This window comes from Ictalurus furcatus, chromosome 16, assembly GCF_023375685.1.
Source record: "Ictalurus furcatus strain D&B chromosome 16, Billie_1.0, whole genome shotgun sequence".
In the NCBI taxonomy this organism is placed as follows: domain Eukaryota; kingdom Metazoa; phylum Chordata; class Actinopteri; order Siluriformes; family Ictaluridae; genus Ictalurus; species Ictalurus furcatus.
In genome coordinates this window covers 2,196,346-2,220,485 of record NC_071270.1, presented here as the reverse complement: position 1 = coordinate 2,220,485, position 24,140 = coordinate 2,196,346, and the positions used below count along the sequence as shown (strand labels likewise).

The 24,140-nt window shown below is 40.7% G+C and overlaps 2 protein-coding genes across 10 annotated transcripts in view; one reads left to right on the top strand and one right to left on the bottom strand.

Moving 5' to 3' along the window:
- Nucleotides 1-1,243, top strand: part of msi2a (musashi RNA-binding protein 2a) — a 218,608-nt gene extending 217,365 nt beyond the window's left edge. For all 8 annotated transcript variants that reach the window (XM_053646207.1, XM_053646206.1, XM_053646213.1 and 5 more), the window contains one exon: nt 521-1,243. In XM_053646207.1, coding sequence (XP_053502182.1) covers nt 521-562 — 42 coding nt within the window. In that variant the 3' untranslated portion in view covers nt 563-1,243. The remainder of the gene's footprint in view (nt 1-520) is intronic.
- Nucleotides 504-24,140, bottom strand: part of akap1a (A kinase (PRKA) anchor protein 1a) — a 50,268-nt gene continuing 26,631 nt past the window's right edge. For both annotated transcript variants that reach the window (XM_053646203.1, XM_053646205.1), the window contains one exon: nt 504-599. The gene's annotated coding sequence lies outside the window, so the exon portion shown is untranslated. The remainder of the gene's footprint in view (nt 600-24,140) is intronic.

Here is a 24,140-nt window from a genome sequence, read left to right as displayed (position 1 = left end):
CAGTCAGTCAATCACCTGACTCGAATCCAACTGAACAAGATTTAAAGACAATGTGTTTAGAAGAACGAGCCAAAAATCACACCTGAATACTGCGACCTATTAATTTCTTCATACAGGAAGCGTCATTACAAACAAAGGCTTCTCCACGAAGCATTAAATACATTTTAGTTAGCGTGTTCTGGACTTTAATGTGTGGATTTCTTGAGTTAATACCAAAGTCTGGTGAAAATTTCATGTGAATAGCCTCATCGGAAAAATATATTAACGCGTGTCATTATTTAATTGCTGTGGTAAGAGAAATAAAACACTTTGGGACGTGCCGATGTAGCAAAATAACCTTCATTGTTGTTTATTTTTGAATAACAGCACGACGCAGTGTTCAAATCCTTACACGTATTATGACGGAGGTAATGGCGTTGTGTCTAACAGTGGAGGATGGTAGTAGCTCAGGCTCTGGTGATTAGCTGCATGTCACACAGAAACGCACATGACTTAGACTGTACCTGTTTTGATTCCTCAGTGTAAATCTGGAGGTCCTGGGAAGAAGGGCCGAAGTTTCTAACTGGTCGTGTACAGGTGATGACTTGAGACTTCAAGCACTGCAGCATCCCATTGGTGAAAGGGACAGGGGGTGGCACCATGAAGAAGAAAAGAACAAAGGATATGTTAAGCTCATTTAAAAAAAAAAGAAAAAAAAAATTATTAATAATTATAATAATAACTGCTGTACCATAACCCCCACCACCCTCTTGTAACCACGTAGCTTTTATTTGTTCTGTATGGTATTTTATTTCTCTTTATTTTCTGATGCTTTTAGTTGGTTAAGTTGCATAGTTGATAAACAACGAAGAAGAAGAAAAAAAAAAAATGGTTTGGTTGGTTTGTGATCATTTAGATTTTTTTTTTTTTTTAATTTCTATTTCATGTGAATTTTCTTTCGGCATTTTGGAAAGTGTAGTTTGTGTGTTTACTGGTCATGTCTGAATTACCTTTGGTACCAATTGTTGTAAAGCTCCGATTTTATGGTGTCATATTTGCACAAAAACAGTTAACGATCCAGCGTTACAGCTATGAGAGAGAACATTTCATTTCGAGTGAAAAACCGAGAGGGTAACCGATCTAATCAATCTTAGTAGCTGTTTTTAATTCTTGTGATGTCTCATTGTCGATCATAATTACCTATTTTTGGGCAATACAAAGAGGACTCCAATATTTTTATGGTCCTTTTTTTTTATGTGTTGTTTTTGTCGTTTAGGGGAGGGGGGGGGGGGGAAGAAAAAGAAAAAAAAAAAAGAAATGTATACTATGGCTTTTTTTTTTTTTTCAGATGAATACATTGTGAATTCAGATTTAAGAAAAAAAGAAATGTTAATGTAAATATTATTCCAGTCATTGCATATAACCTACTCAGAATGGGGGAGGGGGAAAAGTAAATATTTTTCTGACCATGTGTCAAAAAGAAATTGTTCCAGGATGTGAATAAGCAAAAAGAAAATATACGTCTTAACAGATTATTATGTAGGTGTCACTCTAATACAGTAAAAGTACCCCGGTGACGAATCGGATCTATCGGATAGCTGTTTTTCCGCTTGCTGTGTAAATACTCGAGCTGAATAATTTTCCAAGTGTCATACCAGCATATTTACAAACCGGTGACTACAGGGCACTGCTCACGGTCGGAGAAACAGATAACGTTGGTGGAGGCCTTTATCTTCACTCTGGAGATTCAAGCTTGAACTTTTGAGAGAACAATGTTTCAATCCAAAGCACACTGTAGGTAGTGTTAGAGAGATTTTACTCTGTGTGACCTGACACTTTTATACTCCTGACAAGTAAAGAAAAGAAAAAAAAAAAAGACGACTATGTTATTTGGTGTTGTTGTTTGTCCTGTACACTCGGTTCCACCTGATTTTGGAACTCGGTATCTGGCCTGTACATTACAGTTAGGCGTGTGCTGATAATTGGTTATACGATATAATCGCGATATTTGACAATATCGCTCCTGTGCGCGTTTCCAGTAAAAACGTACTCGCTCTGTTCAAGAGGAACACTTAAAGATCTTCTAAGGGTGCTTATTTTTTTTAGACATCTGAGGGAGCAGAACACATGTTCTCAAGGATCCTAATTCACTGGATTTCTATATTGTGGCATGAATAATTTTGTCACTTCTAAAAAGAAAAAAAAAAAAAAAAAAAACCACACACACACACACACATCGTGACTATAAATGCCGTGATCAGACTATTATATATATATATTATATTATACAGACGATCGTGATATAATCGAATATCAGCACATGCCTAGTCGCAACTTCTTCTTTTTAAATGAATCGAGAAGGCAAACCTTTTATACCATACCTCAGTGCTGTGAGTTTAACGGTGGAAACGCTTAGGAAAAGAAAAAAAAAAAAGTAATTTATTTTATCGGCGAATTAACAGGCGACCCGTGCTGAGCTGAGTATAAGGCTAAATCATTGCACTGTGACCAGTGGAAAAGCCCTCTGAAAAAGCCGCTTCCTTTTTGCACATGTCGAACGCTCCTTGACCAGGGTTTCGTGTATGAAGACGCCATATGAATGTCACTGCGAGGCGAGCGAAAAGAAAAGCAGTCTCTAGCCCTCGGAGCTCAGATCTCATTTCATGGCTATAGCCAGCATCGACTCTAAAATATTGACGTATTTTAGATTACAGCTGATAGAAGACACTGAATATGTTCGTGCAGAGAACCAGAGCTGCTGTGCTGACTTTTTTTTCTTGTATAAAGGACTTTTGGGTTTTGGTCAGAGATATAACGTTTTAATGAGATGATTTTAAAGTGTGGCTTGTTGAAGGTGATGATTTGATCGATGTATATTTGTACATTTGTCTCTTGTTTCCTGCTGCAAATGTATACGTGTTTTTATTTTTTTGGGTTGTTTTTTTTTTTTTTGGTTGTTGTTGTTGCTGTTTCTTTTTTTGGTTTGACTTTGTTTCATTTCGATGTACACCGACGCTCCGAATAACCAGGTGAAGCGAAATGCTGGATGCTTTTTACACAATCTGGAGATACGATCAAGTAATAATTTAAACAAACTGAGAAGAAGAAGAAAAAGAAAAGAAAAAAAAAAAGATGACTATTGTAATGTTCAAATGTACAAAAAAAAAAAAAAATGAAATACAAAACTTTAAAAAAAGGAAAAAAAAGATGTTCCTTCACTGATTTCAATTTTGAACGGGGGGGGTATATTATGACTCATATTTTCGTTGATGTTGTTGATAGAGTAGTGAATATACTAATTATACTCCAGTGTACTCTCTCTCCATTCCCCTTCACCACCACACCCAAGCTTCAGTTCATCACTGTATTTAGTAGGCGTGTGCTCAAATTCATATTTGATATACGATATACACGGATTTATTGTGGACACGTCAAAATGTTGTTATATATATCTGGCGAATATTTTTGGCTGTCTTTGTGCTCATGAGGAGAAAAGAAAAAGACCCATTTGAAGTAGGCGTTCCCATCATTCTGTACCCAGGACAGAACTGCCCGTCCAAGCGAGCGGCGATTTTTAATCGACGTATTCGTTTTTGGGAGGGTTTCCCCTCGCCCCCCACTACAGTCTTGTGATAAATGCAATGATGAAACATGAAGCAGTTATCGTGACATGAGAGTTTTAACATCAGCACATGCCTAGTATTCGGTAGTGTGTAAAATCATGTATTGTAACGACGTGCTGTCTTTGATACTCGTGTAGTGATTTCACTTTCCCATGGCCATGCTTTCCCCTCCTTCCTTTCATCTCTCTCTCTCTACTAATTACTAGATGCTGTGTAGACTTGGTAGTTTGTAGCACATTTAGGACCACTAAGGATCAAACTCGCAAATTTCACCTTTTACCTGCTTCGTTTGTCCACGTGCTTTTCCGATTAACCAAAGCTTTCGCAAAAGGACTCTCATCATCGTAACGCAAATCGCAAGAGACAGAAAACAAAAGCATCACTTGGATCCACACCATTGAATGTTGTTTTGTTGTTTCTTTTTTTTGTTGTTTTAAAGCAGTGTGCCATACTACCTTAAATCCTAATGCGCAACTCTTACTTTGGATGGTGGTTATAATTATGATGATTTAAATTTTCTAATTAAGCAGTAAAAGCTCAGTGGAGATTTTAATTTGGAAATCTTTTCACTGATTCTCATCATTAATCATAATTACAGTACTAGTACGCAATTACCTGATTGGATGTTTGTACGCTCTTTTTTTTTTATGCCTTCAAACAAATCTTTTATTTCTTTTACACGTATAAAAGCTGTGTACATACACGCTCGTTTGCCAGTTTATTGGATTATGTAATTACTTTGAACTCGACGCTCAACGGACAACGGAGAACGGATAAAACGAGCCGTGTTGGAAGACGTAGTGAAACACGCGCACGCCTGTTATGTTGCTTCGCAACGAAAGCTTACTGTTCGCAGACTACATGGCGTGGCAGAAGAACTGTTTACAGTGAATATTATAAGGAATTAATTCAATACTTTTATAGAACACTTCTATCCATGACACAATCGCTACCATGTACTTAGTGACTAGTCTCTAACGGGACATCTGCAGGTAGGTGTGTAACAAAACGGCCAGTAAGAATAAAACTCCAGCGGCGTCACTGTGCCTGCTATACTCATACGCACTTCCTACGGCACTCGTGTTGAGCTTATTCCAATAATACCTGCTCAGTGGTGGTCCGTGTCCACTGACAGACCGGGTAGGTGGTGAACACCTTCTATACCACCACCTATAACTACCATCCAAAGATAAGCTACCATCAGTGATTAGAGAGCTATAAATGAGCACCCATATGGCAGGATTATCTGATAAACTGCCTAGTAAGAGTACAGACAATGTAGGGATACCTAATAAAGTGGCCACTGAGCGTATATACAGCTATAAACGTAAACAGGGAAAATTCTAAACTGTCACCTCCCTAAAGGAAATTTACGAGTTCACGCCTGCTGTGTGCCAAGACGAACCTTTACAGCACTTCCAATCTGGAAAATCTGGCATTTATAGAACATGGTCCTTACTGTTATTATGGACCCTTTAAAATATCATTCATTCAAGGGGTGCCACCCTTATCTTTTGGACCTTTAATATCTATCGTTCACCTAGAAATGTGAATATAGTGCAGCTTTTAAATAAAATAAAATACTGAAGGTAAATTATTACCTTTAGAGAGAGAACACCTTATCTGACTTTCTAGGTAATACACACGAACAGTACAAAAGGTGTACGCTTGACAAAGAACAACGACAGAGACTAGGAAGGTGATATAAACTCAGCGGATATCTAATATTCCTTCTATTCATCGGTCTGTGGAAGTTTGGAAAACATCATCCTAGTACGGGCGCGCACACACACACACATCATAGCTGATTGGCAAGATAGTTTTACATAGATCATAAGTAAGGAACGACACGACCCGAAGCTTCGTGACTGTACAAATTCAATGGAAATGTTAAATAAACGTTTCCTACCAACAATTATAGGTTTTACTTCGTTAAACAGCAACAAATCTTTTTAAAAATCCGTTTTTTTAAGTCATCTTAGATTATGTGGAGTACAATAATAACGTATTAAGAGCGAGCGCTTTGATATTAACCTGATCTTCATGGTACAGCCGGAACTAACGGCCAATCAGATTTGCGCATTCAACTGCACTGTGGTATAAATTCATTTACACTTCAGCAATAATGTTCAGGTCAATATATATATATATATATATTAAAAAAAACAACAATTAAGTTGAATTTTAATTTTCTGCTCTAGCGTAGATTTTAAGGTAGAATGGCTCCGTTTCTTTAAATTAATTTTTTACGTTTACAGCTGATGAATGTCACGCATCAAACTAGTCTAGTTAGTCTACTGGTCTAATGGGGGAAAATCCCTGTAATAAATATGAGCAGGAAGGTGTTTGGAGCGTACTATCTAGTTATGTTTGCGTATACACTGGTGACTGTGTATCGCTATTTGACAACTCTTTCATCATCACCTCTTTTTTTTTTTTTTTCCCATCTCCCCATCATGACTAAAGCTGTTGTTCGTTGGATTTGAAACGATCGTCGAGAACACTGCAGGCTACAATTTAGGCAATTATGGAAACTGATTCCAATGTGTCTGCGTGAAAAACACTTAAGTGTTGACTGTTAACCACTGAGCGAGTCGGATTTTTAGAGGCCTCAACGGGATCTTTTTGTTTGGGGTTTTTTTTTTTTTTACTTTATCTTCGGTCTGAAAAGTAGGCATGTGCCGATTCATCATGTGTTTATACGTGTATAGTGGCTACTCTAATCCATTTTTTTGGACAAAATTTTAATGCAGCATAGCGAATTTCCTTCTGGCCAATCGTAATGGCGCAATTCTGTTCATGAGGAAATACTAAAAATTTTAAAAAGTGAAATGAATCACTATCTTTTTATGAACATGTGATATTGGTACATGCCTACTAGTAAGGCAAGTCATTTCTAGTCGTACCGTCACAGCCCACACTCCAGGCTTCCTCCACACTTTGCTATCTACTGGAAGAAGAAAAAAAAAAAACCCCGCCGCTTTCCTTTCCTTTCCTTTCCTTTCCTCTCCTCCTGTCTTGACACTTGCCTTTCTTCAAACGCTAACATCTTAACGGCAAGAAACTGATGTCTGAAAGCATCTTTCAGGTCCTCTTGTATGGCTTGCTCAAGCCTTGATGTAAAATAAACTTAAAACAGAAAAAAATTTAAATACATGTTTAAAAATCATAATAATAATTATAGGGTCAGGGTGGGGGGGGCGGGGGGGGGGGGGGGGTTATCTCATGCCTCAGATGTGGAAAGTATACTTTTATATTTGTATTTTCAAATATTATTATTAATAATAATAATAATAATAATAATAATAATAAAAAAGATGTTTCTGAAAGGTTTCCATCATCTACTGTGGTCCAGAAATCAATGTGTCTGGAAAAAAAAAATAATAAAGTCAAACAAAATATTTTATTCGTTTCCATCATTATTTTGTTCATCTAAATAATGAATCTACTAGTTTATTGTCCTAATTATATTACTAATGCAATAAGATGGCCATACGTATGCTGTGGTATGCAGTATTTTTTTTAACCTCATGCTACCTGTGTGAGTCACAACAATATTAAACCTACATCGAGGTGAGCAAAAGCTCACAAATTACCTCAAAGCATTTTTCTACCAAGTTGCCAGTCCTGGTGCTATGGTGGAACCAGTGCTCCTTTATTTATAGCTACATCAGGAGCTACAGTTAATGTTCACGTACATCACAAACAGAATCGGGGAAACGTGAGCTCGTCGACTTTGGTTGAGCATGGTTGTTGGAGCAAGACGGCCTGGTTTGATTATTTCAGAAACCGACGATCATATGGGATTTTCATACGCTCTAGAGTTTACACAGAACGGTGCGATAAACAGCACCGGTTCTGTCGGCAGAAACGTCTTCTCGACGAGAGAAGGGCAGAGCAGAATGGACTCGTCGGCGCCGACAGGAAGGCTACTGAAACTTAACCCCTCGGGTGTGCCGGACTGTATTTTAACTGCGGTTATTCTTCTGCTCTCGAATAAATGCTGTTGGTTCCGTTTCCCAAAGTATAATCAAACTAATAGGATAATTTAACCCGTTGCGACCCTGACCAGGCAGCGACTAAGGATGCCGTATCACATGCGCGTTAATGACGTGCATGTGGTCTTTATTTGACGGCTTGCTCGTGCTGCTTGAACATTAAAAACCTCCGATTCATGCAATTTTGGTCCCGGTGGAGACCTTCAGTCTTAACCACATGACATCAAATCACACCACCACATGACTTGTTCATTCAGAGTAACGTACTCGTATTCGGTTACGTCAATGCATGTACACGGGTGTCCCTGCTCTGCTGATTAAGGTTCAGCAACCAAACAATATCTGCCCCGTGGCGGTCAATGAGGGTAGAGGAGCTGCCAAATTGTGCCATAAACTGTGTGTACATGGAGTAAAAAAAAAAAAAAACCCAAAACAAATCTGAATCATACCCTACACCAAGGCAGCACTGGATTCTGCTGACCTTAATCTGCCGATTCTGCTGTTTAATAAGAAACCTTCGCTCTGACAGAGCAGTCGAACAATAAAAATGTCCACTAAGCTACTTACAAACACTTAATAAAGCCTGATTCAGAATATATCATGCATTTTTTTTTTCACTACACTCATTAACCAAACGCCTACAGGATGTATCTCTATACAGAGCCGTCAATCATCTAAACAGCTTCCTTTATTCTCTGTTTCACTTTCATTACACCGGTGATGTAAAAAAAAAAATAATAATAATAATAATCCAGCAGAACAATTTCCACATTTAAACAAGGACAGGATTTAATAATGTCACCTAGAAATATTTGCATCAGCTGGGCTGTACACAGGAAAAAGAGAAAAAAAAACTGGTGCTCTATAAGAAAGCTGCTTTGCATTAATGACTCTGTCCTTGTTGCATCACCCTGAATGATTTGCATACATCTTCTATGGTGTGTGTGTATATATAATTGACACGTACACTCAAACAGATCAACTAATCCTGCCGTCGTGTCGTCGTCTCGTCTCCGCTGTAACTGAGCTTTTCTGCTCACCACAGGTGTAAACAGTGGTTATTTGAGTTACCGCAGCCTTCCTGTCAGCTTGAATGATATGTACATAATTATAGTTCTCTCATCAGTTGCTGTGCACAATTCGTCAAAAAAGGGGCTACTACAGAATGACCACTGAGCAGACATGATTTGGATTTAGACCAAATGGAAAGCAAACACTCAGAGCGAGAGTGTGTGTGTGTGTGTGTGTAGAGTTCTGAAAGAGAACCGTCTTTTGAGTAATCGAAAATATGGTGGTGGAAAAAAAAAAATAATAAAAAATACACCAAATTTGCTGTTGAATCAGATAATAAAAAAAAAAAAAAAGTTTTTTCCCGCTACTCTACAAAACCCTTTTGATACAGTACAACTGAAGAGAAGAATTTTATCTTTTGCATCGCTATATAGGGATTCCCCCCCTCGTTCAGACACCCAACATCATCTTCACACACCAAAGGAAGTCCAGCAGCGGTCACAGGTTTGCTCAGATGGTACCTCCTGTCAGTCTGTACCAGTTCCTGGACTTGCACTCTCAATGTTCAGGCTCTTAACTGAGCTACGACGGCCAACGAAGCACGTGTTCTGCACCGGTCGGCGATCAGACCTGGCTCTAAAGGCAACGTACTGACATTAACAAGCAGCAGTAGGTAATCAACTGCTTACGAAAACCGGTTATCTGGGGGACTCGCTATCCACGTGCAAGCTTAGAGACGTGACCACATCTGACCTCATGATATAACCGTCTCCTAGGCTTTAATCCTTACTGCATATCCATGTACGTTTCATTCACAGAATCACTAAGATTCTGATTCACTGGGGTTTTGTTTTCAAATCAGCCTCGACGACGTGACCGTGCGCGTTTGCGTTAACGGCAAAAACCGCCGTTAGAAGGATTCTTTGAAATGCATAAGAGCTTCGAGTCTTATCCAACGACCTTACTTATACTCCACGGAGAATATTATCACGTGTAATGCAGTTTAGGCTCCGTCGTCAGAGCAGCTGCCCCGTCTCACCTAGCACAGCATGCACTGGCGCACTCCCCTGGTCCGGGTCAATGACTCCTGAGCTACGTTTTAATAAGCGTTATTAAAATAACTTTTTTAATAACTCTCCTCCTTTGTAGAGCAGCAGGCTCAGTAACACAGAGCGATACGGTGCCAAGTCGGGCCAAGGACACGACTCTGTTTTTAAACTAGCCGTCACGAGAGCGGAGTCCTTCTCTCCTTGGCTCTCTTAAGCACTCGGTCTTCTAAATCAAGGTAAACGTTGCTCATTTCCTGCACGGGCGATATTAATCAATAATTAGTTTGGTAGACGTGCCCACTCAGCATGTATCATCAGCTGGCGCTTTGTTATTTCTCCCGAGTCCTTTATTCATTATGTCAAAACAAAAACCAGGCTGACCTCCCGTAATCTGGTGCCAAGTTAATTATACGCGTTACCGAGCGATCCGAGAGTTGCCTTCCATCTTTGTGGCAGGACTGTGTGAAGTTTTCGAATCCGTCCTGCAAGAGTTAGACTCTTGAAGTGAAGGATTTTTAAAAAAAAAATAAAATAAATTTTTTTTTTTTTTTTTTTTTTTTTTTTTTTTTTTTTTTTTTAAGTCTGAGGACGTCCGCAGGAGGGAGCCGAATTCGGAGCCACGAGCGTGGTGTCAAATGTTAACGTTTTGAATATGACTGTCAAACTTAATCAGCGGTGTTTTAGCCGTGATGGGCAACACAATCGTATTGTGTTCCGTCAGCGGAATCGTCTGCTTTTGTTCTTCCCCCGTCTCATTTCCACGTCTCAGATTGCTGCTGAGAATTACAGGAGCCTTCGTTATTATGGACGTTATGAATTAATTCTACCTGCCACCTCTCTCACCCTTTCTTTCTTTTTCTATTGCTTTATCTCAGCCTTCACTCCAGTGTCAGAAGACTACATTAGGCCTCCCTTTCTTTGCTCTTCTTCTTTTTTTTATTTTTTTTATTCTGCTTTCTATTTAAATACCCCCCCCCCCCCAGCCAAAAAAAAAGACATCCAAATAAATATTATACACACAGACACACACACACACGCATAGTTACTCGATGGCATCATTAAGACTGTGCAAGAACTTGTATTTTTGGTCATTACCACGCGCTGAGCATCAAACACAATTGCTGCTCCGTCACACTTCGGATTCATTTTAATCAATCGAATCAGCGTAGTGGTCGTTCCTATACTTAAACCTCTCAATCCTGCTCTCACCAAGATAGAGAAAAAGAATTGTCCAGTTAACTGAGCCTGGCAATCAGCCTTCCTTTAACTTTCCAAACTTCTCTTATTCTGCTTTCAGAAACTCCGTAATGACATTTTCTACCTCATGAATTTTGGTGAATACGAAATGAATATTCTCATAAATGGATATTAAGCTGTGGGGTGCGACTCGGGTGCTGCTACAGCATAATAGGAATTCACATTTTTACTTAAGCTGTACAATAACTCTGCAAATAATCCAGTGATGTATTATACTTGGCTCTGTGCGTTACTTGATTAGCTCTCCATGGCAGTGATCTATAGATAAAAATACATGGTCTTGATATATATGCTGTCTTATTAAATTTTAATCTGTTCAGAGCCATCCCTTACCGAAATAGCGGAGCGTTATTAACTATAGATGTCACAAATGAGTCTGTGGTGTTGCAGAAAAGACTTAATCACTCATTTAGATGGACGACAGGTCAAATAAATGTTCTTGTAACGGTCTCTTCAAAGTGCAAGGCTTAAGTTCAAGTTCAAAAATGCTCTTCTAACGGATAGAAACTCCTTTTGAAATTCGCAATATTTGACGCCGGTGTCATGTTGACGTTATAATCGGTGGTGGTGGTGGTCGACCGAGGGTGTTAAAACTTTGCAGCCAGGAACCCCTCTATCTGTAAAATACATTTTATGGACCTCCTCGGAATATTCAACTATTAAGCTCGTTATTTACATGTACAATAATATCCTGGATATTTACTGGTGCTATAAAGCCTCCGATTAAACGCTCCCAAAACACGTTCGGTCCAAGCTGGCGTGATCGACAGGGTGACGAGTTATGGGTTTTTGAAGTTCGGATTAAACCCGGTTAATTCAAGTATCCGATATACAGCAGGCTACTAACTATAAGAATTCAATAATAAATAACGATGTTGATTTTACCACTATTACAGCAAAATCATGGACACCCTGGCTACGCTTCACCTGGGTCCCCAGGTGTCCCTGGACACCACTTTGGGACCCTCTGCTGTAAACCCATAACGCACCAAGCCGAGACAGCAGACGTGCGGCAAAACATCACTACCAGTAAAAAAAAAAATCTTGCTGCAACTTAATAGCCTCGACACACATCCAATTACAGTTGCTGCAATAACAGTTTTGAAACCTGTATAGTTAGGGATTATGGCAGAGATGATGTATAGGCTACTCATGAAAATTAAACTGTAGATTGACTCGGCGTCGGGACCGACATCCCCTGTGAAACAAGCGCTCGGGAATAATAGCTAACTGATATACAGCACATTTCATTTCAGCGCAGTGTTCTCCATGTTGGTTGTCTCTACATTTCTTGCCAACAGTCAATACACAATTTCTTTATTTATTTATTTATTCTGAGTACCACGACTGGTGGAGTAGCAGAATGTGGATGCTTCACGATGAGACGACGATACTACGATGCGCAGAGAATTACATTAGCTAAAACAGTGATCCAGCAGCCAGGTGCGACAACTGAATAGACCTCGCCGTACCTAAATTACACCCGTGCCAAAGAGCCGTTATTGGGCTGTCATCTGGTCTATGTTTAGATCACATTTCAAGTTGCTCTGGGAGAAAACAACACATCAGCGTATTCTTTAAACGCCATTTCTTTTCAGGCAAAATACTTGAGAAAACTAAAGTTTTGCGATTTGACTTGATTCTTGTGCGTGCTACAACTGACTCTAGAGGCACAGACTGCACCAATTAGCATATGCAGGTGTCATACAGTTTGGAAAAAGAAAAAAAAAAAAAAGTTGCAGCTCCCTGCAAGAGCTCAGCGTGTAGCACCTGCAATGCTGACGCTATCATCCCACACACCGGGAGCCAAGACCACACCGCTCTAACCCACGAACACACAAACACGCTCTCGTCTGTTTAATAGGTGCATCTCGGCTTTTGGCTTTAAGTTGCCTAGCGGCAGATCTAACGATGTGACGCTTACTCACTGGGAGAGCTGAGGCACGTCGGCCTGATTGGCTCTGAAATGAGTCTGAGCCGAGGCGAATCGACTCGCGTGCGTATTCATGCTCCGGCGTACAGCAGGGCATCCGCTTTATCAGGGACTTGTTTATGAAGCCGCAGGACGCCTGCGCACACCTTGCAGCGCCTCGGCTCTCATTAACAGCAATTAAGCTGCAGTCTGAAGCGCTGGCGTGCTTAATTGGCAATTACAGATATGTCTGAAAGGGAAGCAAGTGTCAGGACTATGTTTAGAATGAGCCGAGGTAAACACGCGCACTCACTGTGTCGGTGAAGAAAGCAACAGACGTGACATTGAACTCCGAGGTCAAAGCTTCTGGTGCCAGGATTTTAAATAATACTAGGCTCTGCTCAAAGCGACACGCAGTGCATTAAATCACAGGCAGGTCGAGAGCGGTGATCAAGGACTCTACAGTGGTGTCCAGGGTTGGGATCCAATAATGAACTTAAGACTTACCGATTCACTGCCACAAGTTGCGCGTTTCATTGGTTTGTGAGCAACATAGTGTTTTCATTCCTTCGTACAGGGATGAATCCCTCATACATCTCCAAAGCCTTATAACTTTCTGAGCACTTCCAGAAGTAATACACCATAGATATGATATCAGAGGGAAGTTTAGACTCTCATCCCCCCTCTCTTTAAGCACGGCGCGGTTTTCAGTAATTGATGTGACATATTGACGGGCACTCTCCTGCGACTAGAGAGCCCAGAGCCTGCACAGCCTTCCAGCTTGTTAATAATCACTGATTAAAAACTAGTTAAGAGCCCGTGAAGACTAAAATCTGCATTAACCAAATGACCTTCTGGAGGGGCGGGGGTTACCCACACACACACAGCTGCTCCAGCACCAAAGTGAACTGATTTCAGACTCGTCCATGAAGACGGGTGTTAATAAGAAAGCACAGATAAGTGGAGGAATAAAGGCAGGGTCTACGATTGCGCATTGCTTCTTATTTGTTCCCAGAACGTCTTCGGCCAATATCTTTCTCCGCTATTCGCCGACGCCATTTTTTCTTTTATCTTTATTGAGCTGTTACTTACCGGTGCAGTGTGCCAGCAAATGTCTGTAATAACCTTTGAGTTGTGGCTGATCTAATGTAATTATGTTGTTGCGGTCCATCCTTGACCCCAATTCAATGGAATAATTAAGGTCTCGGGACTCTCTAATTTGAGAAAGTTATGCTTGCACAAAAGCTTTTAAGGTCAGCCAAGCAAAAGTGTTGTCAAAGAGCTGAACGCTAAAGTGTAAACTCGGATTTTCAACCAGGTCTAAAGAGTCTAAGTGAACTCGTTTATGGCGCCGTTCTGGTATACTTCTCAGCCGCCAACTTATATTTAGCCTTCACGTCTTATCGTCAGAGCCAGATGTTGAGGCTCTTGAGGTAAATGGCTTTTAAAAAAAAAAAATAAATAAAAATATCTATATTACAGCGCGTGTTCTCCATCCTACACTAAATTACCCCTTTATTGTTCCTGCAGTCGCATTCAAAAATGGACCCACTATGCCAAATATGTCCTTTTTAGCAATGCTAATAGAGAGCATTCAGAGACTATTGCACATTATTGCTGCCCACCATTGCTCTATTAAAAACACTGCATGTTGTTTAAGTGCCTCATCCGGCAGCAACATGTGCAGCCCTCCTGCTTATTCATTAGTGTTATTACAGTTAACAATTTCTCTAAACCTTTATATATATATACACACACACACACACACACACACACACACACACACACATATATACACGCACCACCAAATCAATATTTTGCTTCAAGCAAATGATATTGAGGAGCACATATAGGAAAGCAAGAGAATTCATTGATCCTGGTATTGGGGTTGCTGATAGGCCCTGGAGCTCCAGTAGTCCTGTCTAGGAGTGTGATAAGCCACTACAATTTTTGTTGACTTTAAGAATCACTGTTTGGGTATAGAGAGATTGCTTAGAACCATCTAGGCCGCCTTATTGGTGGTATAAAGTCCCCAAAAGCATTCCTTCTTCTCGGGTGTTTGAACGAAAGAGAAACGACAATAAAAACCCACCATAATCTCTTTTTCCATCACTCATAAACAAGACCCCAAGATACTTCAAGTCCTTCAGCAAGGGCCAGGTACTGGTCAAAGTACTTCCTTATCCTCACCTCTGGTCACGAGATGTGGGTGACCAAGTTAATTAGGTCCCAAGTACGAGCAATGGGAACGATGGTCCTCCGCAGGGCTGCTGGTACGTGACAGGGTGAGGAGCTTGACAATCCAGACGACGGATTCCAGTAGAGCTGTATCAGGCACGTCTGACTGGATGGAGACCTCAGGGCAGACCCGGAACCTGCTCAAGATACACTACATGGCCAAAAGTTTGTGGACGACTGACTATCACACCCATCTGTGCTTTTTCAACACCCCATTCCAGATTTGATCCCCTTTCACTGTTGCTCTTCTGGGAAGGGCTTCCACTAGATTTCGGAACGTGGCTGTGGGGATGTGTGTTGATTCAGCCACAAAAGCATTAGTGAGGTCAGGCGAGGAGGCCTGGAACTGCTGTTGGCGTACCAGTTCATCCAAAAGTTGTTCGGTGGGGTTGAGGTCAGGGCTCTGTACAGGACACTCGAGTTTTTCCACTCCAACCTTGGCAAACCACGTCTTCATGGAGCTCGCTTTGTGCACAGGGGCACCGTCACTGTTCCAGTGAAGGGAAATTGTAATGCTACAGCATAAACACAGACATTCTAGACAACGGCACGATTTCAGTCCGACACGGAGAACTTAGTGTACCAGGTTCTGTGACGATGAAGTCCCGTCTGCAACCTGCACACACTTTAGAGACTTAAAGTAGCGCACAAGAGGTTAAGACTACAGAAGAGTTTCTACAGATGCACAGGCTCAATCACATGCTGCTAAACAGTAGCTGACCCGGTCAAAGCAATATTTTTCTACCCCGTCATTAAGTAAAGTCTGTGATTCTGCGTTACGCGTTCCTATTTTATAACAAATACCATTTCATAAAGAGCGCTAGCACTTTATATCCTTATACTGTTGATTTTACTCCATCCCATCTGCACTGCACAATAAAACGGTGCAATCGTCTTCCTGATTGTCGACCACAAACGTTTAACCAATCAGTACATGGAGGCGTTTCTGCAATCGTGCCGTCTTTATCAATTCAGAAATCTCCTCTGTCGGTCTAGCCGAGGCAGCATTCGTGCACAGGTTACACTGAAAGGAGGGTTTAACAACATCTGCTCCGTTAACTTCCACCAATATCACTGACTATACCTCTAACGATATTTTACTGCATCTCGTGCTTCGGTTGTACACCTGCGCCGTCTAAACGAGTACATTATAAAACGAGTAAAGAAAATGGCTAACTTAGGTGTCCACCTAAATGACAAATATTTACATTTCCCCCAAAACCGAGCAGGTTTGAACCTCTTCCGCGTCGGCGTAAGATTTCCGGTCGTAATTTCATTTCAATAAGACTGTGTTCTGCGCGGCAGTTTAGAACGGCGCGCGTGACGACGTTGCATTAAATTCCACTAATGAATGCAGAGACGTGCTGTGCTCAAACTTTATTGTGTCCATAGATGGCCCGTTACCCATCTCGTACACTACGGTGGGAACACTTTAGCGGGCCACAAATATGCAGTGTAGTAATACTTAACTAATGCTTTCATAATGATGAATTAATACACACACTAATCCTGCGCGCATCAGGAAATAATGAAGCGTAATATATTAACAGCCTCTGAATCATACTATGAATACTCATTAATAATGGTACTAGCTAAGTATAAACATCTTGTTGGCTCGTTCTGTTCATTAATATCATGACTAGGGTTGGACGATACGACCAAACGGAGCATATCGGAATACTTGAAGTCATCTGTACAATACACAATATGCAGAACGGTATATAATTTCGCGAACATACTGACGGCAAACAGAAGAAGTGTAAAAAAAAATAAAGAAAGAAAGAAAACAATCTCGGTTGGATCAGATTATATGCTTTAATGTCATTTTGAGACTCTTTTGAATACTTGCTTTCCAGCAGCCCTGGAAAGTAGTAGTCTCACAAGTCAGACTTTGAGCTCAACCGTTCATTAAGTGGCATGTTTTCAAGAGGTGGGAGAAAACTGGAGAACCTGTAGGAAACTCACACAGGCCCAGGAGGAACCGTGACACTGTGCAAAAGTGACCCCAGTTCAGCATTGAACCTGCAAGCCTTGGAACATGAACTCATAACACTAACCATTTATGCCCAAATCACCACTGCAGTCATTCATCAAGCATTAGGTTTTTACTATTCCTTATATGTCAGTTTGAGCATCTGAATCGTGCTGAAATGCTTTTCATCTTGGTCAGACTTGCAGGCGCCAGCTAAAGTTTAACTAGCTGACCCTACGGATAAATTTACAAAGAAAAGTTTACCTAATTTACTGATATATATATATATATAAAAAAATATACAGTACTAGTATATAGGTATAAATAATCTGTTCTGAATTTCACATCAAACAAGTGTATTAAGGTGTTTGCTCATTGTTTATCAGAGTTTATTTTTTACTCTCTGACGGTATGAACATTGGGTAATAACTAAGCTCTTTTTGTTCAATACTACCATTAGTTACTTTGTTAATGCTGCTTATGTTGTACGAATTCTGAAGTTCATGATTCGTTCATGTTAACTAATACGAGTTATTCCACCTTAAGTGGTCCAAGACAGGTTGCTTGACCTTATTGCTTGTATTTTGAGTGGTTGCCTCTATACCTCTATGTACTGGCATTGCAAAATTTTTATTTTTACTTGTTTTAACTACAACGGCCATCTTTGTGCTATGACACCCAACAAATTGTGGTTATACAGCATACTTATTTTTTTTTAAGTAGGCATACTTAGAAAATAAGTAAGTATGCATACTAGAATTTTGTGTCTGTACTTTATTTGTGTACAACTTTAAAAATAATAATTAAAAAAAAAACATATTTTGCATACTTATGTATTATTTCATCAGCACGAAAGCATTAGTTAAATATAAATATATTGCTTATTCACTGTTTCTATTCCCCACACGAGAAAGAAAAAAAAAAAAGAGAGAGAGAGAGACACGCAATGGCAGCACTGCAGTGCAGTCACGTGTCCTCTGCGTAACCTTCATGCACCGGCTATAGAAAATTGGAAATTGCTCTATGGTGGTGGGACTTTAGAAGAAAGCACCTAGCTATTTGAATATCAGCCTTGCAAAGGAATATTTTAACGGCTTATTTTAATCTGGTGTGTGAAAGTGGAAAATGACCTGCGAGCGGTGTGTGTATATGAATAAGCAGAATTGCCATGGCTCACTGCTGACCTGTTCCAATACTTCAGCCGCTCTTTATACAAGTCATCTTTTCATGATTTAAAGTGTGAAGAAAGGAGAAAAAAAAAAAAAACCTCCATGTCCGTCTTTGTTGGAGCTCGCGCCTCGCTTCCGTGGGCCAAGAACAATCGCCACTTTAGATATCTCGGGGATGAATTCTCCACCTTTCTATTCTGTCCATTTCAGAAACACAGAATCCATCAAACCTGGCACAATGGTGGAGAAAGCAATTTGCTAACAAATGTTTTGACAATGGCTTTCCTCTTTCACCCCGGCATTCAGAGATGTACGCACAATTTAATACCCACAAACAATCAGCGCTCTGAATGGATCCACAGATATTTCTCTCATTATTGTTCCTGAGCTATGGAAAGGCAGTCAATGGTCCATATCACGTAAAATACATTATCACACGCTGTCATCCCCTCCCTTGGTACGAAGCTTAATTAATTCCAGCTAGGACCAAACAATATTTGCAGGCTTGGTCAGGGGTTATTATGAAAGTCTGTAGTTAATTGTTTTAAGACGGCCTCCCTTGCATACACAAGTGTGAAGAGCGCGACGACGCACTTCAAGCGTTGCGGTGTGCAGCGAGTGTGGAAATATGAAAACGCTGCTTTAGGCCTGAGGGGACGAAGCTCCGAGCGACTCGAGTATGAATTTCTCTCGACGCGGAAAATCACAGTAGCAGCCTGCACATAACCTAGATATCGTTTTTAATGGTACGTTTTATCACCGTTTCCGATATTAAAACGGCTGCGATAAAAGAAACCGACGTTTTCAGAGAACTTTCTGTGAGATTGCGCAATAAACGACTCCGAACATATTTCAAAGCTGTGTGAGATATGACGAGGAAGAAGGCAGTGCTGTGTGTGATGCAAAAAAAAAAAAACCTTCGATCCAATCCTTCATAAATTAATCAAAATTAATAAATAAAAAGAAAGACAGAGAGAGACAGAGAGAGGGGAGAGAGAGAGAGACAAGAGAGGAGAGAGAAGAGAGAGAGAGAGACTCTACAAATCTCGCAAACAACGATGGATCACGACAAAGTTCTGGTCGTGGCAAAAACGTCCGATTAAACTCTCAGAGTCTGAGCGCTGCTACTGTAGAATTACGCAAAACTCACAAGACGGCTACAAACACATCAGTCACAATAGCGAGAAGTCAACGAAACACGCTAATGGACGAAAACATATCCGTATTTCCTCCCGCTCATTTTCAAGACCGTTCGTGTTTATCCGAGGCGTCTCCTGCGCGAGGGAATCTACGGACCGTGCTGATTGATGACGAAAACGGCAAGTCGTTTCCTTTAATCGCGGGTCTATCGTTAGAAGGTCTTATCGTATAATCTGACATGGAGAGCACACGTCTCTAGTAGAATTCGGCCAAGATTTTACAGGGATCGTACACTGTGAAAATACAAGCAAAACATTTTTAAAGACTTTTTAAAAAAGATTATTTTTCAGCCTGAGAGCACTTTAGCGCCAAACGCGGCTCCTAAGCCTGCAGAGACGAGTACCACCGCCAGCAATCTGCATCACAGTACTGTGAATGTGTGCGAAATATTTCAGAACAATGAGCTTTTAAAAAGACATCATCTCGATAGTGAGGGCAAAGCAGTAACTGTGAAGCTAGTCAGCGATGCGCTAATAAAGCAGGCAATGCAATACCGGCAGAGAGCAAAGGTTTATGCAACTCTCTATTACTTGGCCAGAGGAAAAATGCAGTTATGCAGCCTGGATGACCTGAAAATATCTCCGTCATCTTTGAATTGCGTTATATATCAAACGGTAAAAGTCCTCTCATGACAATTTATATGGTTTCCTGTACGCGCTCACCCACTAAAAAGCCAAAGGCATCGTGTCTAATCACACAGGTTGTATAAATCGATACTCGGGTTAAATTAGATCATCATAACCTTCTCTAATCGATCAACGAGTGCCACACGTATAACCTGACGATCAGTTTAATTCAGAAAGTAGTCTAGAAATTTCTTTTTGCCTCGATGGCATATACTCTCGATTCTGATTGGTTAGCAGCTCTGACAGTAGTTCCAGCTGTCATTCAAAATCACGCGTTTACGTGCTTATTAACGCGCTAGTTCTTGCACGTTATAGTTGCTATACTAACGGCTAAAATCACAGGGAGCGCTATGGTGGACGCTCGGCACGGACGGGTTTTTCTGGCCGGAGTTGTTCGTTTTGTATTTTTTAGAAGGAGTCTCCAGTGCTAACGCTTTGACGGTCATGATTTTACGTTTTCCGACGCACGAACGTGTCGGGGAACGGAAGGCGCTTAGCTTAATATGGGGAAGTTTTACAACGTTAATTGGAACTATAATTAGATAGAGGGGAGGGAGGGGGATGGACAGCTTTGACAAAAACGTATAATGAAAGAATAAAAGACTTGGTGATGTGTCATAAGAAAATAACTACCTTCACATCAGATGATTGTTTTGATTATCGGCATGTGCATAATATTTAATCCAGCTTCACAAACACGCCATGATAACAGCGATGCTTACTGATGAACACCGATGATTTACTGAATACTTTAGATGTACAATAAGATTTATAAGAGCTATTATTACAGAATTACATCCTCTATAATCTGTGTAATATATGCCCGAGTCTTTCAGAAAGCCAGCGTGATGCGTGTTGGTATTCTGCTCAGCGAGGTGTGCAGGCCAGGCAGTGTCACCGTTAATTAAACGCCTTTTTGAGTAATCCAGCACTGCAGTGAGAATCTGGGCTTTACCTTCTCCTCTCATATCTCTCCTTGCAGGTTATTAATCACAATGGCATTTGATGCTAAAACAAAGAGTGATACACGGATCCAGCTCTTTCTCTCTCGGTCTCACACACACACACACACATACACACAGTTGCTCGGCACGCCGCCGATCCATCGCACCCGGCGTCGGCACTTTCTTGAAAACGTGCAATCATTGTATCACTTCTGACATGTACAAGAGCACGGCTGTCATCGTCGGGCTAGGAGCGAGGGCAGCTGTCTTGGCATGGCTTTTTCATCATTTACTCACTCCAGTCTGGTTTGCGGCCTCTGGATTTCATGCTAACCTGCTCGCTAGCGTGTGTCGAGAGATGGACAAAAACTAGGGATGAAAGTGAAATGCTTCAAATTCTAGACATGAAGTGCGCTGGATAGGGCGTAGAAACCATTCTCTCGGCTACGGAGTCATTTTGCGGCTTTTACACCCTACGAGGCATTATGTGGGGAGAGTCTTCGAAAAATATACAAGGGTTATACACCATCACTGTGAAAAGTGTTGTTTTTTTGTGTGTGTGTGTACATCATGTGCACATTTTGTTTAAATGTGGCTATAATAAGACCAGACGACATGAGACCATAACGTGTGAACACTTTTTTTTTTTTTTTTTGGTGTTGTCAGTCGACCATATTGAGATCCTTAAAATAAAGCTCTCGTGTTAAAAATAAATAAATAAATAAATCTGCCCGTAACTTAATGGATAAAATGACCAAGCAGGTTACAGCTCCGTTTAAGCAGGTGGAGATCTTAAGTCCCCATTACGTTCAGAGATTCTTTCATTAAAGTGCCCTTCGGAGATGCATTATGGAGACATACTGAACATGTTTAAGAAAGAGGGCGTTATTATGACTAAGAGGGCTCCAAGTAGGATATTAAAATTGCATGAGCTTTACCAGCATCAACACACCGATGAGGTCATTGAATTGACTGTAAATCAGTCTGTATAATTTAATTAAAGTGTCGAGACCTAATAATGAAGGAATAGCCCACACCCGTCTAGGAAACCGCTTTTGGGACAGATGTCCAATTACTTTTGGTCCCTTTTTAAAAGAGGGGTCTACATAGCTGTAATTCCTAAACGCTTCCTCCAATGTGGATGTGAATACATTTAAAGATGAGAGACTGCACTTTATGCCCGTGTTCATTATTTAACTGTAACCTGAATACGTTTTAGTAACCAGCCAAAATAACAAAACTTGTGTCGGTGTCCAAATATATATGGACGCGATTGTACGTGCTAACACGGCCTATAGAAAATAATTGAGTGCTTGAATCCCTGGGAGGCACGACAGTATACAGCCATAGTCTTTATTCTCTTCTGATAATAGCTCTGCTGATGAAGCATCATGTCAGTCCTTGACAAAAAGACAAGGTCTTTAAAATTTCTGCTACGAGCTATGCCCTTCTCTTGGCGCAGGCAAAGACATTATTTGCGTCCGACTAGCATCATCGTCGTGCGAATGGAAAAAACCGATGGCCTGGATACGCAATCTGCTCGTCCCAGGCGCCCGGGTTAGTGATTTGTCCACCTCTGCTTAAAACTGAGCTTCTTCGGTCCTGGTAAGAAATATATCAATTTATCATTTCTTACCGAGACTTATTTTAGCTTCTGAAAGCAAATCTAACTAGTCACACAAACTTACAGCTACTACTTCAGGGGTTCCCAGCCTTTTTTGGGACCCCAAATGGACATTATGAATTTTTTGCGATCAAGCCTTGACCCTACCTTCTCTTTTTTTTATTTATTTATACTTTTTGTAATAGACCATAGGACTACTGTAACATTTGAACATTTTATTATTATTGTCACTAACATACATATGTACATATATAAAACCTCTAGGGATTTTATGCTCACTGACATTAAACACAGTAACAAGTCTCGCTGTCTCTCTTTAAAACTTTCCGCCATTGTCTTGACCGTTGTCATGAGCTAGGTCTCAAATCCAAAACTCTGCCCCGACATTTAAAAGTTTTTACTAATACTGAAAATCCACAACATCGGTGTGCGAAACTCACCTTCCGGTGGTTTGAGGTTTTTAAAATCCAAACACTAACTGTAATTGGAAAACCGATTGTGATAGTGTTGGTACTTAATAACGGTCTAAATAAGTACGTACGTATGCAAGTTAAAACGCGATGATGGCGTGTTCGGCGGAAATAGACGGACAGCCAAATCGGTCCGTTTTTCTTGCTGAACTACGATACTGTCGTTTAAAAAAAAAAAAAAAAGACTAAAATAACACGGATCCTATTAATTTAACCGTGGATGTGACTGGATATGACTCCCAGTAACTATTCAAACTATTAGAACACAAAATCCATCGACCGCTAATATTCATTCGTAAAACGGATGAAAGGAACAAAAGAGGAGATAATGAGTTTCTGTTGCGACCCCTGATTTGTAAATCAGATGACCCCATGTGGGGTCATGACCCCTTGTTTGCGAACTACTGTACTACATTTGATATACAGGTGTGTGTTTGTGTTTTACGGCATGAAGTCACTGGGTGAACAGCATCTATTCTGAACCACAAACGACAGCTCTTCTTGGTTGCCCAGACTACAGCCGACACATGGAGTTATCCCTTCAAGAAGCTGTTTAGTGGCAGAAACAAAATCTGCATTTGTCTTGCATATGCCCCCTCACCCCTTGGCTTCATCTCGACAGCGCCAATCAGGTCTGAAAAGAAATCAGACAAGCCAGTGAGCCAGAGAGCGTGGCTCCGAATGCCACTTTTACATGTAATAACACAGAACAAAAAAAGAATCCAGGCAGCGCCCCAGACCCCAGGCCAGGCAGCGTCTTTAAGAGCCGGTAAAAAAAAAAAAAAAAAGGCGCTCACCACAAAATGCGATCTCTGTCAAAGAGGACATTAAATATTGATCAAGGGAAAAGCTGGTCAATAAGCCGAGATTTGGATGGAGGCCTACAGCGGCTAAGTCGGATGCTGCAGATCACAGGATCAGGACAAGTAGCTCGGGAATGAAGACACGGAGACACGAGATGAACGGAGCATACTTTTTGCCTTGCGAAGCAGTGTGTTCCCTGAGCTAACTTTGATATGATGACGAATTATCTGTCAGCTTCCCCCCCCGCTGCTAAAGTACGAAATG